Source organism: Piliocolobus tephrosceles, chromosome 12 (genome assembly GCF_002776525.5).
Source record: "Piliocolobus tephrosceles isolate RC106 chromosome 12, ASM277652v3, whole genome shotgun sequence".
Taxonomy (NCBI): Eukaryota; Metazoa; Chordata; class Mammalia; order Primates; family Cercopithecidae; genus Piliocolobus; species Piliocolobus tephrosceles.
Genome location: NC_045445.1, coordinates 1,932,372 through 1,945,610, shown reverse-complemented (window position 1 = coordinate 1,945,610; position 13,239 = coordinate 1,932,372). Strand labels below are relative to the sequence as shown.

Genomic DNA, 13,239 nt, shown 5'->3' with positions numbered 1-13,239 from the left:
GCGCTAGAGGAGGGGAAGGGGGCTTCATGGGAAGGTGGCCTTTGAATGGAATGTTGACAGGTGAGGAGGAGTCTTTCAAGCAGAGGGAACAGGATATGTAAAGGGCCCAAGAAAACCTGGTGTTTCCTGGGCACCGTATGTCGCTGGGTGTGGTCAGCGATGAGTGTCCTTGTCAGGGAGTGCTGGAAGAGGAGGCTCAGTGAACTAGGTAGGGCTTGATTGGCCTCTTGTACTGTGATATTGGAGCCTACTGTGTGCACAGCCCTCTACTCACAGCGTCTCATATGGTTCTCCTCATAGTCTCTCAAAGGTTTATGCCTAATTACAACAAAATTCAAAAGCCTGGAGCCTAGGTCTCTGTGCCTCCTGGGAAGGATAGTGCTCTAAAGAAAACAGCCGCAGCTGAGATAGAGTGATGACGGTGAGGAGGGTACGACTTAGGTGGGTGGAAAAGGCAACTCAGGCGAGCTTCTCTAAAGATGAGAAGGAGCCAACTCTAGAAAGAATACAGTGGAGAGAGCCGTAGATAAGGAACCACAAACCAAATAACCCTGAGATGGGAATATGCTTAACATGTTCCAAAGGACAGAGTGGCTGGAGCTTGGCCAGTGAGGAGGGCCATAGATGGAGCAGGGCCTTGGTAAGCCATGATTAAGAGATTGGATCTTATTTCAAGTTTTAAGCCAAAGGGGAGTCTGATGTGATTTAGGTGTTTAAAAGGTGAATGCATGTTTGCATTTTCATACCACATTGCTGTTGCTTTTTTACTTAAACCAAGATGCTGGGGGCTGGGGTGGGCAATGGATGTCTAAGGTATGAGGCCTTAATATATTTCTTTTCTCATTCAAATTGCACTGGCAATTAACAATCAGAGTGAAAACAATAGCTGACACCAATACTGTGCTGTGCCAGGTGCCTTACAGCCTTGCCAGCAACCCTGTGAGATGGGTAAGGTGGGAAACTGAAGCACAGAAAGATGACGTGACTTAGCCAAGGCCTTACAAGTGGCAGAGCTGAGTTGCAAGGGAAGAGGCTCTAAGAAAATCCTCAGGAGAAACTACGAAAAATTAGTTTATGAAATCTTGTCTTTGGAGCCTAGTTTCAAGACCCAGAATCAGTAACTTACAGCTGGTTAACATGGTTAACATGCTGTGTGATCTCACCTTAGTTCTCCCCAAACGTGGAAAAGGATAAGGCTTCTTCTTATGCAACCTGACAGAGGAGAAAATTGAGGGACTCACTCCTGTGATGAACACACCTAGGAACAGAGCCCAGATCCAGCTAACTCTAGAGCCAGGCTCACACTACTTTCCTCTGATGTTTAAATGTCTGCAAAATCAGAGGTTTTTTTTTTGTTTTTTTTTTGAGACGGAGTTTCACTCTGTCGCCCCAGCTAGGGTGCAGTGGCGTGATCTCAGCTCACTGCAACCTCTGCCTCCCGGGTTCAAACGATTCTCCTGCCTCAGCCTCCTGAGTAGCTGGGATTACAGGCTCATGCCACCACGCCCAGCTAATTTTTATATTTTTACTAGGGAGGGAGTTTCACCATGTTGGCCAGGCTGGTCTCAAACTCCTGACATCAAGCGATCTACCCATCTTGGCCTCCCAAATTGCTGGGATTACGGGCATGAGCCACTGTGCCTGGCCACTACAGACTTTCTTGATTACAGTGTTTCACAACTCTGGCTGTACTTGAGAATCACCTAGGAAGTACTGAAACACACTGTTGATGAAAAAGGCCATACTCTGTAACATATTTGAAGAAATTCTGAGCCAAATGTTAGGACTATGACCCGTGACACAGCCTCAGGAGATCCTGAGAGCATGTGCCCAGGATGGTTCAGTTACAGCTTGGTTTTATATGTTCTAGGGAGACATAAGACATCAATCAATATATGTGAGGTATACATTAGTTAGGTCCAGAAAGGCCAGACACCTCAAAGCTGGGGGTGTGGGGGGGGGGGGGGGGGGGGGGGGGTTCCAGGTCATAGGTGGATTCAGAGATTTTCTGATTGGCAATTGGTTGAAAGAGTTGTTATTCTCTAAAGACCTGCAATCAATAGAAAGGAGTGCCTGGGTTAAGATAAGGGGTTGTGGAGACCAAGGTTCTCATATAGATGAAGTCTCGTAAGTGGCCGCCCTTAGAAGCAATAGATGACCAATGTTTCTTATTCAGACCTTTAAAAGGTGCTAGACTCTCAGCTAAACTCTTCAGATCAGAAAAAGCCCTGGAAAGGGAAGGAGATTCTCTACAGAATGTAAATTTCCCCCAGGAGAGACAGCTTTGCAGGGTTATTTCAAAATATGTCAAAAAATATATTTTGGTGTAAAATACTTCAATTTCTTTCATTTACCTGCTCTTTGTCATGTGATGCTATACTAGAGTCAGGTTGGAATTTGGCATATTATTGCTTCAAAGAGTCTGTTTTGTCAGTCTGAATCTCTCTCTCTCAATGTTAATACTGGTCAGTTGGGTGTGAATTCCAAATGGAGAATATATTAAGGCATGTCCGACCTTCCCCTTTCTCATCATGACTTGAACTAGTTTTTCACGTTGTGTCCCCTTGGCTGAGAGAAGTGTCCATTCATTCAGCTGGGGAGCTTGGAATTTTATTTTTGGTTTACAACACAACAAAAACTTTCCGAAGTCCCAGGTAGAGATTTGGATTTTATTTTTCTGGGGCGGGTCTCCATCATCTGTGTCTTTTTCAAAGCTCCCCAGTTTATTCTCTTTCCAGGCTAGGTTGAGAACCATTGTTCTCAGGTAGTGGTTCTCAACCAGGGGCATCTCCCAAACCTTCCAGTCTGCTACGATACAATGTCTGGAGCCGTTTTTGGTTGTAAAAACTGGGAGTGGGAGATACTACTGGCTTCTTAAATGCAGAGATCTGGGATGCCACTAAATACCCTACAGTGAACAGGATACACCCACCCCACATCCCCCAACACACACCATAGGATTATGGGGTTCAAAATGGCAATAGTGCTAAGGTTGACAAATCCTGCTCTAGAGCTTTGACGAGCTATTTGGGAAGACGGAAGGGGCGGAAAAGAAAAAGGGATGGAAGAGAACAGCAGCCCTCACCTAACCGGGAGTCTGGGTAGCAGGCGCAGGACTGCGCCTGTGCGAATGCGCACTAGCCACCAGCGTACGCGACGAGTGCGCGCCTGTGCACCTCGGCGAGCACCCGCCCGCAGTGAGTACGCCTGCGCACGCCGCCATTTCTTGAAGCCCCGAACTCTATCGCAGTGCCCGCCGGGAAAATGCGTCTGTCCACAAAGTGAAATGGCCGCCCCGGGGCGAGCTCGGCCTCGGCGGGGATTCTCCTGAGGCCATGCCTGCGCCGGCCGCCAGAGGTCGCCTGAGGATCGCGAATGGGCCCGAGGCGCTGGCTGCCCCTTCCCCCGCATAAGGTCTGAAGCCGCGGCCAGAGTGGCCTTGGGGTGACCGCGCGTGGACCGTCCCCGGCGGGAGGAAGCGCGGTCCCGCGAGGGACCGAACGGGGCCCCTGCGACTTGAGCTTGTTCCGCGGGAGCCCTGGTGGCCATGGCCTCCGGTACACCGGACATGGGTCGTCAGGGCTGCCCAGGGCGAGGGGATGTGGACCCTCCAACCACGCTGGGCCCTCGGGCTGACCGGGGCTGGTCTGTGGGGCTCAGTGAGGAGGGACCTTGTTCCTAGGAGTTTGATGAGGGAGCGCCTTGGGGGTGGCGTCGTCCTGACATCCTGCAGGGCAGTGGAGCCTTACTTTCCCTAGGTTACAACACAATTTTAACTGTCCCAAACTGTGGGGACTCTGCCCTATTCCACCTTGGGCCGTTCCATCACACTACAGGGAGAGGCGGTATAGTATAGTGGTTGAGAGCCTGAACTCTGGTGCTTTGGGTTCCAATCCAAGCTCTGTCACTTACAAGCTCCGTGACCTTGGGCATGTTACTCATCTCCTCTGTGCCTCAGGTTCTTCAGGTGTAGAATAGTGGTAATCATACCTCCTACCATATAGGGTTGTTGAAACGGCCAAATCGGTTTGTATATGCAAAGCGTGTAGGACATTTAAACCTGCAAGCTAAGTGAAGCAGCACCAGAGGAATATCTCCTGCTCTTAGAGGTGGTCAGGGACACTCGGAAGGCTGACTTTACCAGCTTTATTGGCTTGATTTCATTTGACATGACACGATAGCTCATCTCCTTCCTACTAAACTTTTGTCATCAAATTTTACATCTAGAACATGCTGTTTTCTTCATTATGTTGCAAGCATGGGCTTCTCAAGTTTATATTTTTTCTTCAGGAGGATCAGGTGAAGTTTAGGCCCCACATTTCCTCACCACTGGCAACCGTTGACGGCCAGTGGAGGAGTCTAGTGGAGGTAGTACAAGAGTGGAAGTGTCAGCTGGGTGCAGTGGCTCACGCCCACCTGTAATTCTATACTTTGAGAGGCCGAGGTGGGAAGACCACTTGAGTTCCGGAGATTGAGACCAGCATGGGCAACGTAGTGAGATCTCATCTCTACAAAGATTTTTATATATATGTGTGTATGTATGATATCTATCTATATATGTATATCATATGTATGATATCTATATATGTATATCATATATAGATAGATATCTTATATATGTATATCATATATAGATAGATATCTTATATATGTATATCATATACATATGTTTTTGAAACAGTGTTTCTCTTCTGTCACCCCGGACTGGAGTGCAATGGGGTGATCTCGGCTTACTGCAACCTCTGCCTCCTGTGCTCAAGTGATTCTCCTGCCTTAACCTCCCAAGTAGCTGGTACTGCAGGCACATACCACTGCACCTGGCTTATTTTTGTATTTTTTTGTAGAGATGGGTTTTTGCCATGTTGCCTAGGCTGGTCTCAAACTCCTAACCTCAACTGATCCACCCACTTCTGCCTCCCAAAGTACTGAGATTACAGGCGTGAACCACTACGCCAGGACTACAATTTTTTGTGTGTTTTTTTAAAGAATGGAAGTGTGTAGAGTATGGTTGTGTCAGGAATTGACAATGGCTGTACTAGGCTGCTGGATCTTTGGTCCAATTACATTCAGAAGGAAAGGCTTCAGAGAAACCAATCCCAAATCCAAAGTCCCATTGGTCGCCATCCCCTGTGTTACCTTGCCTATCTCTAACCACTTGACTTCCAGGCAGTTCATGAGGGATTCAGACAGGATAGCTGGGAAGTAATTCCCCTGGATGCTACATTGTCCAGCAGAGCTTCCCGTGAGTGTTTGCCTAAGATTTCCTTTTTATGACCCACATAGGTCATACCTACTAAAATCATAGTGGCCCTGCCACAGGCCTAGGAACAAAGAAGTCTTGTTCATCCATTTGTCCCTGTGTCACAGTAGAGCCCAACTTTCTCTTTGTGGAGAATTCTGGCTCTATCCACAAACTTGGTGAGGGCAACCTCTACTAGTGTATTTCTGCAGAGGACATGGGACAGGATGGGACTCTGATTGAATCCATAGTAAAGCTAAGTCAGGGCTACCACAGTAGGCATACAAGCTCTTCAGGCCTTGTATGTTTGTCTTTGACTCAAGCAAGCATGTCACTGACAGAGATTGAGCGGGTGTGTCAGGGCACCCTGCTGGCAACCCTGGGACTAGTGTTACCTGTGCAGACCACTTTTGGATCTGCATAGCGGGCCCTAAGGGTGGAAGCAGGACAGAGAAACACAGGCCCAGTGGGATGGTTTCCCACAGTTGCTGTGTGGCGTCATACTCACTTGCCTGCAGTTCTGCCTGGTGCAGCTGGAGGTGGCAATTAGCTTGTTGTCCCTGCTGGAGAATTTTAGTCCCCCCCACCTCCACCTGAGGCTGGAGAATCCTATTGCTTTCAGGGCATACTTTCCAAAAAGTGTGGCCTCTGTTGGCCTTGTTATTCCAGCTTGAAGGCAGGAAGCCTGCCTAGACAAAGTTAACTCCTATATACGAAGAGTCCCGGAGTAGTTTGTAGTGTGTTCTTGTCTTGGGGTAGCCCCCACTAGCTATTGAAGGCAGGCTGGTGATGTTGGGAAGGTTATATTCAGAGTGAGCTAGGATCAAGGTGATGGTGAAGTAGATTTTCATTCTGAAATGCTGGGCTCACTCTCTTAGTAGCCCAACTTGGTGTTTGCACCTGGCCTAGTAGACTCTGGAAGCAGTACCTTGCATCTCGAGGTGGGGCTGGTGATGGGAGGGGTGTGGAAGTGGAGGATCAGCTAGCAGCCTCTTTCCCATGGTACCCAGACTGGAGGGTACAGTGCAAGCATGGGGTGAGGCCAGAGAAGACCCCTGAAGAGCTCGATGCCTGAGACATCTGGGGGAAGCCCCGTCCTTCTTGCTGGATTCAGGGGTGGCAAAAGCCAAAAATTGGAGGGCTGGGTGCAGTGGCACATGCCTGCAATCCCTACACTTTGGGAGGCCAAGGCAGGAGGATCGCTTGAGACCAGCCTGGGCAACATGGCGAAACCCCGTCTCTACAGAAAAAAAATACAAAAATTAGCTGGGCGTGGTAGTGTGGACCTGTAGTCTCTGCTACTTGGGAGGCTGAGACGGGAGGATGACTTGAGCCTGGGAGGCAGACGTTGCAGTGAGCCAAGATGGCGCCGCTGCACTCCAGCCTGGGCAATAGAGCGAGATCCTGCCTCCAAACAACAATAACAAAAACATCGGAGGCTTCGGCTTCGGCTTCGGCTTCATCTGTTACACAGGGACGCCTGTTCAGTGGGAAGGGAGCGGCGGTGCTGGGCTCCTACCAAGGAGACTGTCTGCTCCCTGGACTTGGGGCTATGCCTGGCTCCTTCTGCCCCACTTTCAGGGATATGAGTGCCTCCAAGTCCACAGGAGGTGACAGCCAGCTTGCGTGCTGGGGCTGAGGCAGGGTTAATTTCAGAGCACTTTTTTCATAAGGGTGCTTATTCTTCCTCAGGGCCTTGGCAGATTATGAGGGGAAGAATGTGGCCACCAAGGTCAGAGAGGCCTGGCAGGAGAGGCCTGGAGCCCCAGGAGGTGGCCAAGGAGACCCAGCTGTACCCACTCAGCAGCCTGCAGATCCCAGCACCGCAGAGCGGCAGAACAGCCCCAGCGGCTCTGAGCAGCTCATCAGACGAGAGAGCTGTGGCAGCAGGTAAGGGCTGAGCTGCAGTGGGCTCTGCCTCTAGAGCCCGTGGTTTTGTTGGGGTCTGCGACCCAGGTAGGAACCACTTCCCCACACCCCGTGCCAATACCTGACACATCGCACACCCAGGTGCCTGTTCTGTGAGTGGGCCATGGTGGTGATTCTCTGGTCCTGGAGCAGTGTCGTCAGGCTTCTTGTGGCTCAGGGGGCTGGGAGGGGACTGTGATAGGAGGATGTGTCTGTCCTCAGGTGTGAGAAGCCCTGGTTAATTCCCAGTGCATGGGGCAGGAAGGAAGGCTGTCTTTCAGAGTACAGGTGCTCTACAGGTGGGGATTCTGGGCAGAATGAGGGCAGTTTGTGTGCATAAAATGCCATTGTCAGAGAAGGACAGAGTGTGAAAGAGCAAAAAAGAGAGAGGGCACAAGTGCAAAACAGTGACGGAGTGAAGCAGAGAGAGAGGCCAGAGGGAGAGAAAGGGAGCATGGGTAAGCAGGCATGAGAGAGTGACACAGGATGTGACTGGCCATGTGTTGATGTGTGCCAGCGCGCATGAGCAAGAGGACAAGTGTGCCTGTTACTGGAGCTGACCACGTGGCATTGGTGTGAGAGTTTCAAGTCAGGCTCTTTTGAAGGCATCTCGCCTGCCAGCGCAAACACTGCATGTCCATGCAGCTCTGGACACGTCAATAGGCCAGTGATTCCAGGGGTGCAAAGCAAACAGTTTCTTAAACAAGACAGAAATGTAGAAGGAGAGAGCTAAGACTCATATTGCACCAAGAGAGGAGCTGGTGGAGTCCAGCAGGGTGTTTGCTGTGGGGAGCAGGTGGGGCCTGGGGCTCCTTTTGCAGGGATGAAAGAAACACAGTTATCTGCCTTCTTTGTTCTGGGGCTTCGTGTACCACAGAGGTTCCATAATTATTAATAGTTAGATAGGGAGGTTATTTTTAGGGCCTGGCTCAACTGCCAGATAACAAGTTTTACCTTCTAAGAATATCTAGCCCCTCTTTGACTCCTTGGCCCAAGGCCCTGGAAAGGCCCAGTCCAAAAACAGAGTGAACAACCTTGGACTTCCTGTCACATTGTGTGGCTTCTGGAACTAGTCAGTGTTCCGTGCAGTGAAGGGATATAAAAAGTGAGGCTTGTGGATGAAGGAGGAGGTGAGTGGTTCTCGGCTTTGTTTTTGTTTTGCAGGGGGAGTGTCAGGAAAGGCTTTCTTTACAGGGACAGTGATGTTGGAGCTGGGTCTGGAAGACTGAGGGAGATTTTGCCAGATGGATGTGCTTGGGAAGACATTCCAAGTAGAGGCTCACAAAGTGTATAGGGAACATCCAGTCAGTAGCCATCACAAAGGAGGGTTAATCCAGCCTGGCTTGGCAGGAAGCACTGAGTAGGGGCTGGGCAGGCACCTGCTCCTAGGCTGAGGAGTGTGACCCACGTCCTGAGGGCCCTGGGAGCCACTGATGGTTTTCCTGCAGGAGAGTGCCACAGCCAGACTTGAGTCCAAAGAAGATCCCTCCATTGCCCTGTGGAGGACCAGGCCAGGGGAGTATATGACAAGACAAGGCAAGAGGCCATATTGGAGACTGTTTACACCAGGGCCGAGGTGATAAGGCTGCAAGTATTTTTGACTTATTAAAGGTAAAAGTGGGCTTGGTGTGGTGGCTCACGCCTGTAATCCCAGCACTTTGGGAGGCCAAGGTGGCAGTATCGCTTGAGCCCAGGAGTTTGAGACAAGCCTGGGCAACACAGCGAGACCCTGTTTCTACAAAAAATTTAAGAACATTAGCCAGGTGTGGTGGCACATGCCTGTAGTACCAGCTACTTGGGAGGCTGAGGTGGGAGGATTGTTTGAGCCTGGGATGTCAAGGATACAGGGAGCCATGTTCCTGCCACTGCACTCTAGCCTGGATAACAAAACAAGATCCTGTCTCCAAAATAAAAACTAAAAAAATAAAGTAACAGTGAGGGAAAAGCAGTAGCCAAAGTTGCTTCCCAGATTTCAGGGCTAGGCAACTGGATGGGTGATGACAGGAACTAGCTGGGGGTAAGGAGTTTGGGGGCAGGCCTGCTGAGAGATGCAGAGAGATGATAAGGTCATTGGACCATGCCGAATGAGAAGTGCCTGTAGGGGGCTCTAGCCAATGATGTCCAGTAGATTACTGAGTAAACAAAGCTGGAGTTGAGCAAAGATCTGACCTGGGGCTAGAGAGCTGGGAGTTGTCAGCTCATAGGAAGTCACTGAAGGGAATGGATGAGGTTGCTGGAGAATGCCTTTGGAAGGCAGTGTGTACAAAGCATGTATTCTCGACTTTTCTCTGCAAGCTTCCAGGGCCACTTGTCCAGCTAGGCCCTTGGCTGGGTGGGTAAGTCCACGTGGTTCACGGGTGCTGAGGGAGCCTTCCTTCTGGGGTGTATATCTAAAGCCACCTTCTTCATCAGCTGACATTTATCTCCATTTTCTGCTCTTCTTTTGTCTCAAAAAGAGGGGATATTAATTATTGATCCCCTAAAACCCTAGCTGAATATATAAAATGAAAAGAAGTAACAATATGAGAGAAGCAAAGGCAGATGGACCATAATTTTGAAAAGTAATACCGAAAGGTCTTAAGGAGGAAGAGGAGCTACAGGGAGGTGTTGAGAAGGAAAATTTTGAATAAATGGAAGAATTAGGAAAGACGACCGTCATGGAAACCAAGCCACGCTGAGCTAACTTTCCAGTGTGCCGCAGATCCTGAAATAGGCCCATCAGATCTGGCTATGTAGAACTCATGACTACCTTGAGGGGAGTAGGTTGGGGCAGTGGGAAAGGCTGTAGTTGGATGATAATGGATTGAGGAGGGAGTGGAGGATAAGCAGGTGCAGTTGGTGGGGTACACATTCTGAAACTGGCCATGACATGATGGATGTGGGAGGGGTGAGCAGATAACTACAGCTACAAGATAATGGGGAACGTTTCCTATACGTGAAAGCAATGTGTGCCTGTTAGGTAAAGGCTAGGCAGAGGGTGCCTACATGACCAGTACCCAGTAAAATCCTTGGACTCTGAGTCTCTAATGAATTGCCCTGGTCGACAGCATTTCACACTTGTTGTCACAACGCACTGCTGAGGGGAACTGAGTGAATCCTGTGTGACCCACTGGAAGAGGACTCTGGAAGCTTGTGCCCGGGTTTCCTCAGAAATTTGCCTTGTGTGCTTTTCCCTTTGTTGTTGATTTTGCTTTGTGTCTTTTCACTATAATAAACCATAGCCTTGAGTGTGATGATGTGCTGTGTCCTGTGAGTTCTTCTTGTGAATCACCAAACCCAGGAATGGTCTTGGGGAGCCCTGACGCAGATGGGCAGGATCAGAACTTTATGCCATAACAAGGACTTTAGATTTTCTTTCAAGGGCAAAGAGGAGTCAGGAAGGTTTGAAGCAGGGGAATGATACGGCGAGAGTATTGCTTTGCAGTGGGCTCTCCAGTGGCAGTGAGAAGAGTGGACTGAAGTGGGCAGAGTGGAGCAGGGAGAAGAGGAAGTGCTTACAGAATCCTCCCTGTAAGAAATGATGGGGCCTGGACTAGGGGACTAGCTGTGGAGATGGAGACAGACAGAACTGTAAAACAAGTAGAATAGATCCCAAATTGGATGACAGGTAAGACTTGGGAGAGCAGTGAGGGAGAGGGAGTGACAATTGAGAAAGCCACATTTCTGGTCGAGTGACTGAGTGGAGTATGTGACCCCTCCTGGCTTAGGTGGTGGCCAAAGTATCTCTAACCTGCCACTATACTGCCTGCAGCTGACTGAGCAAATGCCTGGTCCATGGAGATCCCAAGCTGACAAGGGCACCTGAGGTAAGCCTCTGGCTTTCAGGTGGAGGCACTGCCTAGGCTGGCCTGGCTGGATTGCCCTGGCACACTGTGCTGTTTTGCTGAGGCAGGCAGCAGCACTCTGCAAGTGCTCTTCTCCTCTTCCTCTTAGTGGTCTAAATCCTGTAGCATGCTGGGGTGCGACTATAGACAAATACCCTTTGCGGGCCACCTGGGTTCTCTATTTGCAGTCTTTGGGTCTGGTCACTGGCATGGCATCTCAGTAGGCTAGGTTCATCAGGAAGGGTCAACTATGTCATGGCACCTCATGGGAAGCATTTAGAGTCAGTGGGCCAGGGGCTTCAGGGCTGCTTACTGCTAATAGTTCTAAGTAGCAAGCATTCCCTCAGTCCTAGTCTGGGCACATGCCAGGAAGAAAGCCACTAGATGCCCTCTCCTAGTGGATAACTAGCCTGGGGTTCCAAGAAGGGCAGAGACAGGCAGAGTGAGAGCCTTCAGAGATGTAGGCAACGATAGTAGCAGAACTTCCAGGGAGAGTAGATGGAAAAAGGGAAAAAAATCTTTGTCATTATTTTTAAATGTCTGAATTGACCAGATTAGAATCTCTGAGAGTCTAGACACTAGGGAATTCTCATGGGTGGGCCAGTTATCTCCTCCCTCACATGGGGGGAGAGTAGGTATGACCCAGCATGAGCGGACCAGAGGGCAGTCAGTGCTAAGGGTAATACCTTAGGCCATGGGAGATTGAGTTTTTCTTCAGTTTGCAAGTTTTCACTTTAATATTCCACTGTTTCCATCATTTCAGATGACTGAGGATGATAAGGACAATGTAATTTGGGGGATAAAGGAAGAACTCATTATATATCTTGGATGACTTTACTGGGGAAATGGATTCCTTAGTCATTTGAAAGAAGTGGTAGAATTCCACATGTGGGGAATTTACTTGTTCTAACAAAAGCTTAATAACATTAGTGGCAATGATCCTTTTATATAAGGGAAAGCTTCAAGCCAGTGAGAAAAACATAAATAAACTAGTAAGAACATATTTATAACCATGAGATTTGGGTGCAGAATAAAATCAAATTGGCAGTTAAGGAAAGGTCCTAAACATCTGTATATTAACAATATTCCATCAGTGGGCAATGTGAATTTCCCGTGGAAACCACTGGCCTAGAATACACTGGATACAAATCAGAGAAGCAAAATTGTAACCAAGTTAATATTTTAAAAAATAATTGAAATGATGACTGATAACCTTGTATTGTTCTTATCTAATATAAGGCAAAGCAGCACTGGGGCTTTGATAGAGAACAATATCTCATGTGCACTGAGGACACTGAAAACCTGCTAGGAATTCTATGGAATTTCTAAAATATTTATGTTAAGGACATTTTACCCATTATAAACAAATTTAGGGAAGGCCTCCCTTTTTTTTTTTTTTGATTTGACAATGCTGCCAATGCAATTTATACAATATTAAATAAGACTAATTAATTTTTGCACCTTTCTTGTTACAAGGTGAAAGAGTTAATCCTTTGAGATTTTCCAGAAGGTCCCTGGCAAATCCCGAAGTCAGTTTTAGGTATGAAATATATTTAAGGTTTGATTGTGGGAAGGCAAATGTTAAGAGTTGTCAGGGGTTCTTGAACATTGGATTGAATAGCATTATGGGTTAATGAGAAATACTACTTGGTTAACTAGTGAATCAGAGTTATACAAATTTTAAAGTAAACATATGAGGTAACATGATTGTAAAGAATCTTCAGTTCCTTTAAAATTGAAAAGACTTTTAAAAAATAACTAAGGACATAATAAAGTCAACATACAGATAGGGCATTACAGTATTTTGATAAGACATAAAATCTTTGCCCCTTAGGCAGATTACTCAGAAGAAAAACAAACCATTTATAACTTTTTATTAGGGACACACCAATGATCAAGTTTTTGTTGTTGTTGTTTTTTTTTTTTTGAGATGGAGTCTTGCTCTGTTGCCCAGGCGGGAGTGGCATGATCACCACGTGGGCCACGCTGGTCTTGAACTCCTGACCTCAGGTGAACTGCCCACCTCAGCCTCCCACAGTGCCAGGATTACAGGCGTGAGCCACTGCACCTAGCCTAAGAAAATTTTGTTATTTTAACAGAGAAACCAATATTTTAATTTTATACAATTACAATATTTGATATTCTTTTTTGAAAATCTTATAAAATACACTGAATAAATATTAGTTTTAACCATGACAAATAAAATTCCTTTTCTGTGAACATTTTCTAATTTTAAAGATATGTGTTTACATTTTGTCTCACACATTT

General features: G+C 47.8%; 1 protein-coding gene across 1 annotated transcript in view; it reads left to right on the top strand.

Moving 5' to 3' along the window:
- Positions 1-13,239, top strand: part of ZNF185 (zinc finger protein 185 with LIM domain) — a 50,055-nt gene that overhangs the window by 14,816 nt on the left and 22,000 nt on the right. The window contains exon 6 of the mRNA XM_023202095.3: positions 6,932-7,129. Coding sequence (XP_023057863.3) covers positions 6,932-7,129 — 198 coding nt within the window. The remainder of the gene's footprint in view (positions 1-6,931; positions 7,130-13,239) is intronic.